The sequence below is a fragment of the Pocillopora verrucosa genome, chromosome 8, assembly GCF_036669915.1.
Source record: "Pocillopora verrucosa isolate sample1 chromosome 8, ASM3666991v2, whole genome shotgun sequence".
Lineage (NCBI taxonomy): Eukaryota > Metazoa > Cnidaria > Anthozoa > Scleractinia > Pocilloporidae > Pocillopora > Pocillopora verrucosa.
In genome coordinates this window covers 13,362,840-13,380,329 of record NC_089319.1, presented here as the reverse complement: position 1 = coordinate 13,380,329, position 17,490 = coordinate 13,362,840, and the positions used below count along the sequence as shown (strand labels likewise).

Genomic DNA, 17,490 nt, shown 5'->3' with positions numbered 1-17,490 from the left:
AGCTTCGATATGGGCTGTCTCAAAAGGAAATAATATATAATTATAGGTGTGTGCTGCATTTCGCGCAGTAGAGTTGTGTTATTGAATTGTTGGTATTTCAAGCGTTCTATAACCATGTCTGGTCTAGTTAAAGCTAAGAAGTACGATTGGAAGGACAGCAACTTGGCTTTGTTTGGCTCCGATACAGAGAAAAATGTGAGGAGCTAAAAAATTTTGCAGAATCGCAGCAGTCATTATGAATCATTAATATAGATTCACTGCAACTCTGCTTATAGCGGAACCACATAGTATGTATATGTGGTGTGTATCTGTTGTTTTTCTCTGTTGAAACCCATGCTTTCCTTGTGTCCTAAAGGTGAAGAAAGAAGCAGCTGCTGGGGAGAAGGCTTGGGAAGGCGCTGGAGAGAAACCTGGCTTGGAAATTTGGCGTATCGTCAAGTTCAAGGTAGTTAGATGCTTGGCAGTAGAGATTTATGTTATGCATATCTAAAGAAACAGTTAAGCAGCTGAAACGTTGGTAGATCAATTTTTAAGAATTCGGAAGTCTCAAAATTTCTTTTGGTCGCTTTGGTGCGTAAAGGGACAAACAATTAAGAAATCTAACGAAAAATGTTTGGTAAGTCATGCCCCTCACGTATACGAAGTAAAATTTTGTTCTGGAACGCTGCGGACTGTTCGGTATGTACGTGGGCGGCATTGGCTGGGTGGGGTGGGGTCATGCAATCGGTAAACAGCCATAAAGCACAATATAACAAGACTCTTCTAGAGTTGATTATGCTCATATTGTTTACTGAATGGAATCTTATTCATATTCCTGATTATTAATTCCTAAAAAGTTATTAATTGTAGCTTCAGGTCGTGAAGATAATGGTTTGTTTTCCTTCATTTCAATATATATGTCCAAAACAAATATAATTCCAGGTCAAAGAAAAACAAAGAGATACTAGACTTGAAAACTCTGCAAAGTGAATGTTCTAGATTGAGGAGGTGTTTCAAAAGGTGCTGGGAAATAATGAATTGATCCCCTACCCTGCAGTGTAATTCTGAACTTTTAACAAGGTACAGTGCAGTGCTTTCAATAACATTTGAAGTAGATTGCTACTTCGGTAAAGCACCTGCCAGAGAATAATATGAAAAAAGAAATTCACTCTCAATAGTTCTGTTCAGAATAAAATTGCTTCAAAAAGAGTTTTTGGTGACGAACTTTGGTAAATGAGCATCAGATGTTAGTCTCCTTTGTAACATTTGTTTAACTTATTATTTATTTTAATCAAAATCTTCCATTTACTGACACGCAAACCATCCTGTGGATGGACATATGGTTACTGGTTACCCAAATTTGAGTCAGTATGTTGTTGTGTACTCAAAATCTTATTTTGCTGGAAATGTGGTGTATGGCATGATGAGACAATATCAATAGTTTTTATCAGAACTTAATGGTTTATAATGGTAAAAGTTTCCTGAAAGAAATCTAAAAGATCTTGATGTGTTTTAGGCCTCACTGCGTGAGTTTGTTTGGAAGCTTTCAAAAAGTCACAGAAAGATCCAGAATGGTGGTAACCATCCAACATCACATAATATGAAATACTTTCAACAGGCAGTCTGCAAAAATAATACTAGACAATATCCAGTGTACATCAAATTTCAATATGAACATGTTCTCAAAGTCTGATGCTGCAATTCAAACCTTCCTTTGCCTGGCCAAGTCAGATTCTTTAGTTTTCCATTTGTACATCCTTTTTGGATTCATGATTGGAAATGTATGTACATTTTAACACCATGGTCTTTTTTTACAGAGTTTCTTCAGCTTTGCAATTTGAACAAACCTCTCAATCTCCTGCTTTGAAACGCTGAATGCATTTTTTGTGATTGCAAGTTTTTTTTTTAATTATTATTTTCTACCGGGTGAAATTAAAGATATGTAGCAGTGAATTCTATCAGTTTTATATATTGGAAAAACCCAGGATTATTCTTGTCTGCAGAAGTGATGCATTACTGATGGATTCAGCTGCACTAAATGTTTGCATAACATAATTGAATTAAAGCAATCATCCAAAGACTTTTAGTTGTTCCCAAGGCTTGTGTTTCATATCAGATAGTAAACAAAAGACAATTTCTTCCAGAGTTAAACCACCAAGTCAAAAGTAGTTTCAGTTCATGAGTGATAAAGGCCAAAGGGAGGCATTAGGAGCTTGACATTTTGGCTTCAGTCCATTTTGTACAAACCAGTTCCAGTTGCTACTTGTTTGTGGTTAATTATTAAAAAACCCCAACCAACCTCTATTCAGGGGATACTTGCTGCAGTCCCAAGGGGGGCCCCTGAATGGAGGTCCACTGCACTTGAAAATTCCTTACTTAATCCCCATGTGAATTGGAATTTTCAAAATATAGAAATTGCTCACTGTAGATCTTTTTCATTAACCCTTCCCACCTTAACATCAGTATCCATATTCTCCACACTGGTCTCTGTACATATCCTAAGGTGCTGAAAAGGAGAATTTGTTTAACAATTTAGACTTTCTTTAGTTGTTGATCATCTCCTTTATTCTCAAGACCTTAATGTTTCATTCAGGGTTGATGTTGTAAAGAGAAATTAGAGGTTAGTCACTCTTAAGGGATGAAAGAGTCAATGGCAAACCTAATTGCTATTCTTTAATGTACATGTAAATAAGCCTCTCTGGCCTTCACAGCATGTTTAATTTAAACAATACCTGCCATTACAGAGAGGATCTATGAGATCAATCATTCATTCTTAATTATAGTTTGTGTTTCTTTGTGATAAAAATATTTTATAACAGTTACATAGTTGTCCTACCCTAAATAATGATGAGAGATCAGGAAACTTTTCACACTCAGTAGGCTCATCCAAGCAGAAAACTTTGAATCCTGGCTGCCATATAAATGTTCTATTTAAAAAAGGGTTCAACCTTGTAGATTTGACCCTAAAAAATAAAAGTTTAAAAAAAAATGAATTGTGTTTTATAGGTGACTGACTGGCAAAAAGAGGATCATGGCAAATTTTTTGATGGAGATAGCTACATTATTCTCAACACCTACAAGGACAAAGAAAGTGATGAGGTATGAAAACTGATGTGAAGCAGTCATTCACTTCCATAGGAAATATCAGATTACTTGGATACCCAATAAGTGTTATTTGCTATTTATATTTTGAAGCTTTTGTATGATGTACACTTTTGGATTGGCAAGCACTCCACCCAAGATGAATATGGAACAGCTGCATATAAGACAGTTGAACTTGACACTTTAGTAAGTTTGAGTTAATTTTTTTGTTTAATTACTGTCTGTGAATCAATTAAAAAGACCAAATATGTAAACCCAACTTATATCTTGTAATTACCTGTTTGTTGTCCTTCCCTATACTTGTGTTTATGTTGCCTGGGACTTAAAAAGGAAAAGATACTGATTTTTGGGCAATGCTAGACAGCAAGGAATGTATATAATGGTTGGTGAACTGAGGAAAGTGCAGTTTTGTCTGGAATCATATGACTGTTTGATTTCAAATCACAAGTATGATTTCAGACCAAGATTGCATGACACAAAGTTCAATACCACTTCATTGAATCCATTTTGAAATTGCAAAATTCAGTAGTTCAAATACAGGATTTCTTAGTCTGTGCAAATATTTGTACTAAGCTGCTTTGAAAAAAATTATGAAAGTTGTCTTTTCATTTTCCTGCAATTTGATAATTAAACAAGCCTTGAAATCTGATTGGTGGTTGTGTTTTATTGAAGCTTTCTCATGGCTAAAAAAAGGTACAATTTAGGGAATTGTACTTCTTTTATTTTCATCACAGCTCTTCATAGTTATTTTTCTTCTTCTGTCTGTAGCTCAATGACAAGCCAATTCAGCATCGTGAAGTCCAGAATCATGAGTCAGAGTTGTTTAAAAGCTACTTTAAAGAGTTACAAACCTTAGATGGGGGGTATGTAGAGCTGATTACCAAGTATCTTTTAATTAGCTACTATGGTAAAACTCAAACTTCAAGGTGGCTAACTGTGTTTATTTGCACATCCTTGTAGTAGAACATCACTTATTAGTTGGTGGGTGTGCAATATTTTGGGGGTTGTTGTATCCTCCTAATGCATATACTATGCCTTGGATTCGTACAGATAAGATTTACACACTGAACGACCATGTGCTTCTTCTTTTATTACCTACTTCATATATGAGTACATGAAGCCTGTCTGCGCTCAGTACATCATGTAATACATGACATCCCTCCTTTTCTTGAAGAAAGAAAACAATAGTCCTTAAGACTTAATCAAAACAAAACATGCGAATCTGAAAATTGGACGGAGAGCTGGTAATAACTAATTCGCTTAATTTCAACACGAGATTCACCGGTTCTAAGCAGTCCTTGTATCAAAACAACATTTAACATTTCGAATCAAAGTTCACTGTTTCAAACGAAGTTCAACATTTTAAAACAAAGTCTTTATATCTCCCAGGGAGTCTCCTCTGTCTCTGAGGTCTTCCACCTTTTGGTGTTGCTGGTGGGCTAGGTACTGTTGCTTGATCAACTGCTGCATTCTTACTAGCAGAGGTTGTACCAGATTTGCTTCCTGCACTTGCTTGTGCTAAAGGTGTGAGATGAGTTAGGGGTCTACTGGGAGGTGTTGTAGGCACTACTGGTGTAGATCCACTCATCACTTGATTTGGTACCACGGTAATTTCAGGTGTTGTCGGTACATCGACACTGACAGGTGGTTCTTCCGGATTGTCAGGGCTCACAAACTTCTTGACATGGGATGTATTCCTTGAATACTGCGTTCCACCTGGAGTTTCCACAACAACACTGTTACCGGTCTTGCTAACCACTTGGAATGGTACTGGATTAAATGGCGTGGAAAACTTGTCTCTTTTCTCTTGCCTCACCAGGACTTGATCACCAACTTGAACTTCTGATGGTTTTGCATTCATGGATTTATCAGCTATTACTTTGGTCTTTGCTTTCACTTCGGCATCTCTATCTCGAGTTTCCAGGTCCAAGTGATGGTCGGCATGTAGCTCTGGTAGCTTTCCTCTCATCTTTCTGTTAAACAATAATTCCGCAGGGCTCTTACCGGTTGTCGCGTGATCAATACCTCGGTATTTAGTCACATATCTTCTTAGCTCCTTCACCCAGTCTAATCCTTCGGCTTGGGCAATGCGGATCCTCTTCATCAGCGATGTATTTTGTCTCTCTACCTCCCCGTTGGCTTGAGGCCATTTTGGTGTGGTCTTGGTGTGAACAATTCCATTCTGCTTACAATATTCCCGGAATTCTTCGGAGCGGAATTGTGGACCATTGTCTGACTTTATGGTCAGAGGAAGGCCATGGCGGCTGAAAATCTCTTCCAGGTTGTCAATTACTTTCTCTGTGACGGTTGACATCATGATGGCGTACTCATAATAACGACTGTAGTAGTCCACAACAACAATGATTGAGTGTCCCGAAGGAAGTGGTCCTAGGAGGTCTATAGCTAGGTCTTGCCAAGGACCTTCTGGTAATGTCGTGGATCTCAATGGCTCAGGTGGGTCTGGGCGAGATACCAGCTGACATCCGTGACAGGACTTGCAGAATTTCTCTGCTGCCTTATCCATACGAGGCCACCACACCTTACTTCTTAAATTTTGCTTTGTTCCCACAATTCCTAGGTGTCCTTCATGGGCTAAGCTGATTGCCTGAGCTCTGAGTTTGTTTGGTAACACAATACGGGTACCTCTCAAGACTAGCTGTCCAATCACACACAGTTCTCCTGCGGCTGGTGCATAGTTTTTGCACTTCTCAAATCTGCCAGTTTTGATTGCTTCTCTCAGGACTTTTAATTCTTCATCTGTTGCAGATGCTTCTTCGACTTCTCTCGTGGTTAATGCTTGGGGAGTGGCACTGATAGCTGCGAATCGGATGTACTCTTCTGCCCCATGTGGATGACTCGTCACTTTGTCTTGCTTAAGCAGGCGGGAAAGAGGATCAGCTATATTATTCTGCCCTGGAGTATATACAATTCGGAAGTCGTAGGGTTGTAACCGTATTGTCCACCGTTCGATGCGGGCACAGGGCTTGGAACGTGGCCCATAGATGACCTCCAACGGTTTGTGGTCAGTTACCAGATCAAATTTCATGCCATAAATGTATGCATGATACCTCTCACATGCCCAAACGAGAGCGAGGGCTTCCTTTTCGGTCTGGGAGTACTTGCGCTCACACTCTGTCAAGCTGCGGCTTGCATAGCAAATTGGCACCCATGCTTTATTTTGGTTCTGTAGTAACACAGCTCCGAGGCCGACTGGACTGGCATCAGCTATTACTTTGGTTGCTGCGCCTTTGTTAAAATATGCAAGTGTTCCTGCGTCAGCCATGCTCTGTTTCAGAATCTTAAAAGCGGTTTTCTGCTCAGGTCCAAAGTGGAATGGAACAGCCTTTCTGGTCAAGCTCCTTAGTGGCTCAGTGATAGTAGCGAAGTGAGGAATAAACCTGCTGCTATAATTGGCCAATCCCAGGAAGCTTCTTACTTCGCTGACGGTGGCAGGTTCCCTTGTTTCTTGCAAGGCTCTGATTCTTTCTTCTGTTGGGCCAATCCCTTTTTCAGAGAGAAGAATTCCCATGAAAATCACTCTGTCCACATTGAATAGGCATTTGTCAGCATTGAGAGTTAAGCCATGCTGCTTGAGGCGTTCCATTGTCTTATATAGGCGTTGGTCATGAGTTGCCTGATCCGGGCCATGTACTATGATGTCGTCAGATATATTATCGACTCCTTCTATTCCAGCTAAAGCTGTGGATATCTCATGTTGGTACTGCTCACTCGCTGAACACACGCCAAATAATAGACGTTTGTACCTGTACAAGCCTTTGTGCGTCACAAAGGTGGTGATCTGTCGTGACTCTGAATTAAGTTCCAATTGGTGGTATCCCCACTTTAAGTCTAACTTGCTAAAGACTTTGGAACCATTCATATTGTGTAGCAGTTCATCTACAGTTGGTATTGGGTATCTGCCACGTACTATGGCCTTATTCGCTTGTCTCATATCGATGCAGAGTCGTATGTCACCATCTGCCTTTGGTATGATCACTACTGGATTTACCCATGGTGTAGGCCCGTCTACTTCCTCTATAATATCACAATTCAACAACTCTTGAACCTTCTTTTCTACCTTCTCTTGCAGATTGAAAGGAATTCGCCTCAGGGGTTGGGCTACTGGTTTCACTGTTTCGTCTATGTGCAATGTTACTTGCTTGGACTTCAACTTTCCTATCCCACTAAACACTTCAGGGAATTTTTGCTGCAGCGTCTGTTTGCCTTCAGCAATTGTGGCAATGTCAACACCTATTTTCAGCACCCCCAACCTCATTGCGGTGTCTTTGCTTAAGAGTGGTATTCCCTTTCCTTTGATAACCAGGAATTCGGTCTGGACTCTTCCTCTGCCCACTAGTACCTCACATGTGAAGCTACCTTTTACTGGGAGGGGTTTGCTGGATGCATAAGCGTACAATTTTCTGTCAACGGGAGCTGCTTGTGATTTACACTTGATCTTTTTAGCCTTCAGATCTTCCCATGTACATTCATCGATAATGTTATTGGTGGCCCCAGAATCCACCAACATTTCCAATTCTACTCCACCCACAGACAATTTGAGCATATTTGACTGACCTTTATTGGTGACCCTGAATGCATAATCGACTTGCTCCCCATCGGGTTTTTGTTCTTCTTGCACCTGATTGACTCCTGGCTTCTTTGGTTTGGTTTTGCAGACACTAGCAAAATGACCTTTCTTTTTACATTTTTTACATGTTTGACCTCTGGCAGGGCATTTCGGATCTCCACCAAGGTGACCACTCCACCCACAACGAGGACACTGACTGTCTCTGTTCTTGCTCTCTTTGTTTCTTTGTTGATCTTTTGGTCTCCTAGGTTTTTCATAGACCCTGTGTGCTTCTGTAGTCTGTTCCCTCAAGCTAAGCTGAGACATTTGGTGTTCTACACTTTCACACTGTTCTGCAAGCTCTAATGTGCGTGCGAGAGTAAGTTCATCTCTTTCTTCAAGCAATTTACGTTTGACATAATCTGACCTGCATTTGCATAAAATCGCATCTCTTATCTGATTGTCAAAGTCTGCCCCAAAATTACAGTCTTTCCCTTCTTTTCTCAGTCGGGTTACAAACTGCAAAACGGTCTCACCTGGCTGTTGTTGGAGTCGGTGAAATTTTTGACGCGCAAAAGCGGAGTTAACTTTGGGGAGAAAATAGCCATTCAGTGCTGTTACAGCGGCGGCGTAGTCCGTTGCTTCGCCGGTGTTCGCGAGAGTAGAGAAAATTTCTTGCACATCTTGTCCCGCTAAATGGAGTAGCATAGCTCTTCTTCGTTGTCTGGTTGTTGCATTTGTACCTTCAGTGATAATCAGACCTTTGCCATCGGCAAACAATTCAAAAGATGTGAACCATCGCGTCCAGCGTGGTCCTAACGTGGCAGGTTCCGAGTGACAATCGAACTTAGGAATCCCCTTGGAAGCGCCATTTTCGCTCAAAGACATCTTGTGTCTCACAGAATTATCCTCGTCGCCAATGTTGTATCCTCCTAATGCATATACTATGCCTTGGATTCGTACAGATAAGATTTACACACTGATCGACCATGTGCTTCTTCTTTTATTACCTACTTCATATATGAGTACATGAAGCCTGTCTGCGCTCAGTACATCATGTAATACATGACAGGGGTGGGCCCATATATGATGTTTAACCAGGTGATCACATGTAAAATCACTGGTTCAACATGTTTTTGTCAATTTGCAATTTACATGTAGCTGGCAATTTCGCTGAATGTTTTGAAACTTGCACCATGTGTATGTGTGTATCAACCAAGGATAGAGACATTTGACATTTGAACTAATTAAGACTATTATACATATTTTGTGACAAAGTTCTGATACAAGGCATGCTGTCATTGGCTGAAATGGCGTGTACCATAAGAGTACAGAACATAGAGCAAGAGAGCTAAAGCTGTCACGCCAGCTGTCAAATTGTATTATATCCAACCATTTTCTGGACTTCTCCCTAGTTTATTTCTTAAATTGAAAGTGAAATTTCAGAACAAGCAAGGTGGCAAATAGCAACTGAAGAACTAAACAAAGGTTTGTCAACCTGTCAAGCACTGTAATTGAGGTTATTATAGTGTGAGCAGAGACGAAAATCCTCAAAGAGAAAATTAAATAGACAGTCTGAGTTTTGAAGGTTTTCACTCTCAGTTACCGTATTTACTTGTGTATAATGGGCATCCATGTGTAATATGCACCCTCATTTTTGACCTCTTTTTTCTAAAAAAAGGATTTCAAGACAAAAACCAAGAATTAAAACTTCCATTTTACCATTTAATTAACAAGAGCTGGGAATTCATAAATAATATAGCAACAACAATTTCTAACTAGTTGCTACTACAAACATCGTACACACCGAGCACCTACTTACAAGCTTTGCCATTCAATAACAGTCAGACGTTTTACAAATGTTGTAACTTAAAGTCCTCATTAATATACCTTAATTCACAACTTCTCACAGCACAGCTGGTAGCTTGAATATCATCACTGCATTGCAATTGTTTTTGATTTAAGTAAAATGTTCAGTGTCTTTAAACAACAAAACCCTCAAATTCCAACTTGCAGTCCAATTCAAACAGGTTTTCGATGTGTTCTTGGTTGAATTGTAAACCAATTCATCTTGTGATCCATCCAAATCCCACACTTCAGTTAAGAGGCAGTGATCATTTCTGACGGAATGGCTTTCCACACTTGCAAAATCCACAAACAGATCAGTCCCTCCAAAGCCTTCTTCATCCAGAGTCGGTAAATTTGTGAATGCCATCAGCCATCCACTGCTTTCGGACTCCATCTTTAAACAGTTTGTTCAAAGATAAATTGAGCAGCTGGAGAAGGAAAGTTAACCCGCCAGGAATCACAGCAAGATCAGTGTTCTTGCGTTTGAAGGACACTTTCACAGTATCTGTCACATGAGCTTCAAATGAGTTGTAAACAAGCAAGCTCTTTCTCCTCTCCAGACCACTGATCTGCACAATTTTTCTTTCTTTCTTGTGTTTTTAACGTATGCAAATTAGGACATGCTTGACAAACAATAGAATCTGTGTAAAATACACACCACGATTTTGATGGTTACTTTTACAGAAAAAAAGTGTGCATTATACACGGGTAAATACAGTAGATTGCAAGCTTATGTACCGTATTAAAGATCAAAAACAGCTAACACTCAAGACATGTAGTATATATATAGTTTTGTGCTCAAAACCAACTAAGAGCTTGCTCTGATATCTATTTGGATGTGTTGAGTTGAAAGCCAAGTCAGTCACAGCAGCTGAGTTTTACAGAGCTGTTGTCCCAAGCAATCTTTATATTTCTGTGAATTAGGTTGTTGTTCATTCATAAAAAACATGCCTTGAGCAGTTTGTTTTGTACTCATCATGTGGAAAAACTTGTGTCTTTTTATGAGCTTCAATTCAGCTGGATTTCACTGAACATTTCACTTTCAGATTCTGTATTAGATACTGAAAAACTTCAGGTAAAAGTGTCAAATTTGACCTGCCAAACTATTTCAATTTGTAAACAACTGTATGTTGTGAACTTTGATGGTTTGTAAACTTCGATGGTTTGATATTTTTGACAGCTTTAGTCTTGTTCAACCAATCAGATTATTTGAACCATTCTAACAAGGAATCTCATTGGCTCATTGTAGTGTGCTTTATGAGAGTATAGAGCATGCTGACAACACTGTTGTTTGCTTTGGAAAGAAAGTTTGTTTTGAAAATTGAAAGCAATGCGTAAGGAATTTAACAGATTCTTTATTATAAAACTAATACAGAAGCCTTGAATGTGCTCTATTCTGTTGTAAACCACTGAGGAAGCTACTAGAGTACTCAAGAAGTGGGGACAAACACTTGACTTTGTCTCATGTTTCTCCCTACACTTCTTTCATGCTCTAGCCACTTCCTGAACAGAGCACAGTCAAGGCTTCTCTATGAGTTAACTTAGAGTACTAAACAGAGATCAAGTTTCTACATAAAATATAGCAAGTTATTAAGTAAACATGATTAATTACAGTTAATAAAAGTAATATTGCTAGCTTCAATCAATACAGATTGATACATGATTTTCATCAGTTTTTCAGTCTGTCTCTGAACAGATACTAATAAATAAATGTTTATGATAACAATTATGATGCATGGTGATATTTTTGTGCAGGGCTGATTCTGGCTTTAGACGTGTTGGACCAAAAGAGTACAAGCCTCGCTTGTTGAAGGTTAATGATGAGGTAAATAAACTTCTGCAGATTGTACTATGTATTATGATATCATCGTACTTTGTACTTGGAATTGCATGCTCAATAACTGTCTGAACCATATTTGCAAACATTTCTACTGTAAGTTGTAGTTTTTCTCTGATTTACCAATATGATTGCCCTTATAATTATTTTCCAGAAATCCTTGGTAATCACTTCACACACAATAATAGGTTGAGGATTATAATGAAATGAGGCACATAGTTCCCCAGAATCCTCACCCCACCTAACTGGAATATATGTTGGGTATTAATACATCTATATACACCTGTTCTCAAAAATGTTGCAATTTGAAAATATTTATTTGTATGAAATATGCATACCTATTCTTTTCCAATTGAAAAGGTGATGCAGGATGCATGTATATTTCACATTGAAGGAACAATACCTTTTTTGTCCATTCAAGGGTGAAACCAAGTAGCAGTTTTGCTTTCCTTTCAAAAAAGTGTCCCTGCAATTCATTTTGTCAACACTGTTTTGAGGGGAAAAGGAAAGGTGTATATATTTCATATATAATTTAAAATTGAAACATTTTTGAAAATGTGTGTACACATATTAATAATAATTATATCTTTACATAATTATGTAGTGCTAGAATACACAGAGATGTACATGTTTTGATTGACTTTTGAATTATTTGCTCTCAGGGCAGGAACAAGGTCAGAATAACTGAGGTGACATATTGTAAGGAAAGCATTACTCCAGACAATGTCTACATCATTGACAATGGTTTGGAAATTGTTCAGGTAAATTTAGTTAATAGATTCAGTTGTTAGGTCAAACTAATGTTGATTTGTATGGAGCACTTAATTATTTCAACATTATAGTATTTACTTTAAAGCACCTTACCTTTAAAACCTTCTTTTAGACATGCAAATTTTTGAAACTATGGAGGTGAAGGAATTGATCCACTGAGCACTGCAATATCTAGAGACAACATGTTATGATGTTACGAGTGTTAGCCCCTCCCTTCACACTGACAAGGGTTAATGCTCACAACATGTAGAAACTCTTTACGGCGACTTATGTGCGACTTTTTCACTTTTATTTACATTAACAAAAGAGTTTGCATGCCAGTTGTGTAGGGATAATTGTTCTCAGTTCCATCACATCCTTTTGTTAACTCTCAACCTTTTGATGTGTCTTATAGCTGAATATTTTCGTGTAATTTTCAGTTTGGGAACTTGGCTTGACTAAGTTGCTAAGTTTGGGGTGTTTCTTGAACTGAGTGCGCCTTATAACTGAGAAGTACAGAAAAACAATTTGTTTATGTCCCTAAAACTTAACTTTTGAAGTGGCAAACCTTTAAGTAAAGCAGATTTCTTCATTTGCAGTTAAGGTCACTTTTAATTGTTTCATTTGAGTTGTTTCTATCTTTTGCATAAAGCTTACTTGATTGATTCAGTTCACAGATGATGCTGCAGGATATCTTTCAAATTTAGAATCCCAATTAACTGAACAATACATTCCCTATTTGATAATTAAATATGTACTACCGGCTGATATTTTGCTTGTTGCTCATAATTTTTCCTCATCCCTATACTATAGGGCTGGGAAAAATGCAACACTTCATAACTTGCAAAATATATACACTTAATTCGATGATTCAACATGTAAATGATTCAACATGCAATACATGCAGATATTTTGCAGGTTGCACAGTATTTTTGCATGCCCTGAAGGGGCAAGGAAAAATACAAGCAATGAGGAAAATGTTTGCATGCATTATGTTAAACAATCAAATAAAGGACATATTATTACTCTATTATTTCACTTTGTAGTATTTTGATTTTAGTTCCAAAATACATCCTGTGACTACATCTGTGCATTGTATCAATCACATAGGGAGTATTAAAAAGACTAAACCAACAGGAAGAAAACCATTTAAGTGTTCTTCCAAAGGAAGCCTAAAAAACAAAACAAAAAAATTAAAGTTTGGTTTGTTCAGTGCAGCTATTTATGTAGACAAAGCTGTCAACTTTATATACTTCTTACATTCAGAGCACATTTAACTGCTACTCTATTATGTGTATGTAAGTTAGCTTTTCAGCCTGGCCTACTTTCATTTCAGACATTAGGATTATGTAGAAAATACAGAAAAAGGTCTGTAACACTAACGGTATTACATCTTTGTTTGCAGATAAATGGTACAAACTGTGACAAGGATGAGAAATTTGCAGCTGTTCAGCATATTCAGAAATTGAAGGTGAAAACTTACAAAATTATTTAAGGACTGATTATTGATTAAAAGCTACTGACATTTACAACTTGAATTACTGCATAGATAAATCAGTGCTAAAAAATGAGAGCAATTATGACATTCCCACTGTCAACATGCATCACTCTTGTTCAAAGGTATGAGGACCAATTAATCTGGACAATAAAATACAATCAGAACCTAATTTTGGAGAAATTCAACCCCATTGTCATCTCATTGTCAAGTGAAAAGGCAATAATCATAACGACAAGTACAACAGCAGAGCTCTGATGGGCGAGGTTCCACTGCTTCAGTGGGCCAACATTAATATCCATAATTCCCTGATGCATTGTTCCAGAGTATGTAATCCTTCAATCTTGACAGTTTCAATGGTTTGAACACAATTTGCCAGTCAAAGAAAGGAGGAGTGTGGAAAGAGATTTCAATGACAGGGCTACAGAATGAAAATCACTTATTGAGGAGAAAACATTTATTGTAAATTAGTTTTAAAAAAATTAAATCAAAGTAACTTTTATGATAAGAAGGCTCTAGAGCACAAATTAGCTTTCTAATTAAATGTTATTGTTACGGCAGAGTGAACGAGGAGGAAATGTAAAAACGGAGACTAAGGGTAAGGTTTATATATTTTATAGAAAAATTTCAACTTCAGGGAACAGTTGATTCGACTTTTAAGTTCAAATCTGTAGAAAAAAGGTCAGAAATGTCCCCAAAAGTTCGTAACACTCTGGAAACTGTGGCAAGCCACCTGATTTCAAGTTGCACCAATGCAAGTGCCATAGAAAGGAAACAAACTAAACAACAAAGTTAAGCATTTATCACTATCAATGTAAAAATTGTTACTATTTGACTTCACAACTTTACAGGAAGTCATATTTGTATGTTGATCAAAAGCTAACCAGCTGTCTTGATCCCAGAAAAGCAAAACACTCTAAAGCAACATTGGTGGATTTTGTGTAGGAATCCAGCTGTATACAAGTTTCTTTTAACACATGTTAGTGAAAATGCTAAAAAAAAAATCAAGTTTGTCAAAAAGAGACAACCAAGTAAAACAAAGTACACCACTTTGCATTTAATTAATTATACATAACGATTATGTTACTATGACAATGGACTATGAATGCTTCTTAATTATGCTTGCTGATTTTTTTAATTGTAGAAGGTGGCTATGGAGGGCTTCCCTCTGGTGTTCCAGACACTGAGGTTAGTTTAGTCTTCTGGGCACATTACAAAACCAGTTATCAAACAAAGCAGAGGTACATGTACTGAAACGATGTTGTCACTTTTCCAGTTAGTCAAGGTTCAACTCTATTTTTTTTTTCAATGTATTTTATCCCCTTCCTTGTCATCTCTAATCCTGAGGTGACACTTGATTTGTCGTAACTAGTTTTCTTGTTTCCTATTATTTTGGGTATTTAAAGTCGAGTATCATTCTTTCTATCTCCATTGTTGAAATTAAGCCACAGTATTTAGGACCATGTAGAATCACCTAGTGAAAGACATAGTGGCTCGGTATAGCTGATAGGTGTCTCGGAAAACTGTTTCTAGCCACCTTAAGTGAAGTTATGCTTTTTGCTAGAAAGATTAACAGTACCTTTTAGTTTTAAACTGTCATGATCTGCATTTTACCTTTTTCTTTTTTGTTTTATTATCCCCAATCAAAATGCTCGTTTTTAAAGGAACCAGGAGATGAGGATTTTGAACCCACCATCAAGAAAATAAGTGATGCTAGTGGTCATCTACAAATTACTGATACCTCTGGGTTCAGCAAGTCAGTGCTGGACAGCAAAGATGGTGAGACTAAAATCCACCCCCAAAAAAGCTGTGAAATCAACTTATTCACAGTAACAATCTTAGTGCAGTGACAAGAGCTTACCTCTTACTGCATTGGCCAGGGTTTGATTTTAGACAGGTATTACCTGTGCTTGGAGTTTGGATGTAGAACTTTTAGCATGAAGAAGTTTTCTGTAATTCCACCCTACCTCAAAACAACCAACACTCCAAATTCCACTTCTACCCAGAAACAGCTGCTGTATTTTGCTAGTGTCTTATAATTATTTAGTTTCAAGTTTTTTCGTTATCTCTATTCATTTTGAATTTGACGAGACCGTCTTAGAGTACTAGTCACAATAATAGTGGTGTAAAAGTTTCAACGAAAAGTTGTTGGTTTCCTCTGAAAGTAAAACCGGTGACAGCATGTTACATTTGTATGTTTTTCATTCGCCTGCAGTGTTTGTTGTTGACAATGGCAAAGAGTGCTTTGTTTGGGTGGGAAATGGGGCCAGTGTTGACGAGCGGCGTAAAGGAATGGAATATGCACATGTAAGTAGGTTTTCTTATCCAGTTAAAACTTGCATTTTTTACTTCATATGCACATTTCTCTTTGCAGGAGTGGGGTGTGTGTGTGTATGTGTGTATGTAGAGAGGAGGTGCAAATAAAAGATCATTTGCTTATTTATCCATGCATTTGCTGATCTGTCCGTTCGTCCATTTTTTATTTCATCATCCTTGAATCCATTTAATGTTTGAACGCCAAAGTGTGGCCATATTATCAAGATGTGGCCATTTAGTAGGGGTTTTGTTTGTTTCCTTCAGCTACTTCAAATTGTATGTTGAAAAATTGGACCCAAGCATAGGTAACAATTATTCCGCAAATCAGCTGATACATGGTGATAATTTCGACTTTAGAGAAAGCGGTGTGGTGAAAAATATTTGGAACACCAGCCCAAAATTTTCCAAGTTCATTGCCGGTTGTTTTTAGACAGTCTATGTTGGTCGGTAATTTTTGTTTGCTCACTTTCTTCGGATAAATGAGGTGAAATGTAACAAAATCAGTTTACTTGTATTTTCCTCAGAACTACTTGATGAAGACCAATCACCCCCTCGTTCCAGTATCTGTTGTGAAGGAGGGCCAAAAATGTCCAAAATTTGATGCTTTGTTCTGAAGTGACAAGGTTAGCCGGAATATACTTAAATGTTGATAAACTGCCTTTACCGTTATTCATTGATTGTTTGTTTGGTTTTTTAGAGTTGCGTAGCTCTGTAACACATTTAAGTAGGTCAAAGGCCCCTTGAATATCCCGTATCCTATTGATTTTTGGCCGAGATATCCCTCATCCCGTTAATTCCTGTAGTTTGTCTTCCTATGATTACAGTTCGGTATCCTGGAACCTTTATCTTTAATATTCCGTTCCCGTTAATTTTTTTCCCTCGAGTATCCTGTATCGGTTTTTCCTCTTGGTTACATATCTCAGTTGGTTGGTTATATCAGGAGTCGTAAGAGGCAAATTTTTAAAAAAAAAATTCATGGGTTCGAAGTGACCTGTTAAATTTTTCTTTTTAATAGTATGGTTTTTCAATGCAGTAATATTATAGTGTTTTCCTTTGAGTATCGTAAAACCAAAACTATCAGTTATCAAACAAACGTCCACCAGCGTAAAGAAAAAATTCAATGACAGTAAATACAAGAAATCAGGTTTTTCAGCGCAGTTTTGTGTCTGGTGTTTTTAAAAGGGTGGCGTAACTTTTGAGAAGTAATCACAGAGTTTATTGGGAAGAAAAAGGTATTTATCTATTTCATCTATTTTGTCTTCAGCATACTTTCAAGGACTGAATGGCAGCCGGACGATCGTAGATTATGTTCCTGGACTGCCTCCATTCCAATTAGATTGTAAACGCCAGGGTTTTCGTAAGTTTCATAGCTGTTGGGTGATTTTTTTATCAAACCTTTATTTGGCTAAAATGACTGAAACTGTAGTTAGGAAAGCTTCACTGTATTTCAAAAGTGTAGCTGTGAGCAAGTGAAGCCTTAGTAAAGCTTAAGCTGGTTGGCCTTTCAGTGATTCATTTCTGTCAAATACTTCGCGTAAAGTAGTCTTACACACTGGGGGAAAAAAAGAACGTAATAAAATTGCAGTGTTAACTGAA

General features: G+C 37.7%; 1 protein-coding gene across 1 annotated transcript; it reads left to right on the top strand.

The window, feature by feature from the left end:
- The first annotated feature begins 38 nt into the window (after nucleotides 1–38).
- Nucleotides 39–17,490, top strand: LOC131798643 (gelsolin-like protein 2). Its single transcript, XM_059116346.2, has 14 exons — nucleotides 39–195; nucleotides 356–445; nucleotides 2,986–3,078; nucleotides 3,175–3,267; nucleotides 3,850–3,944; nucleotides 11,252–11,321; nucleotides 11,996–12,094; nucleotides 13,489–13,554; nucleotides 14,140–14,176; nucleotides 14,723–14,766; nucleotides 15,243–15,357; nucleotides 15,794–15,885; nucleotides 16,419–16,517; nucleotides 17,159–17,490. Exons 1-13 carry the CDS (start codon nucleotides 115–117, stop codon nucleotides 16,506–16,508), a joined length of 1,065 nt encoding a protein of 354 aa, XP_058972329.1. The 5' UTR covers nucleotides 39–114; the 3' UTR covers nucleotides 16,509–16,517; nucleotides 17,159–17,490.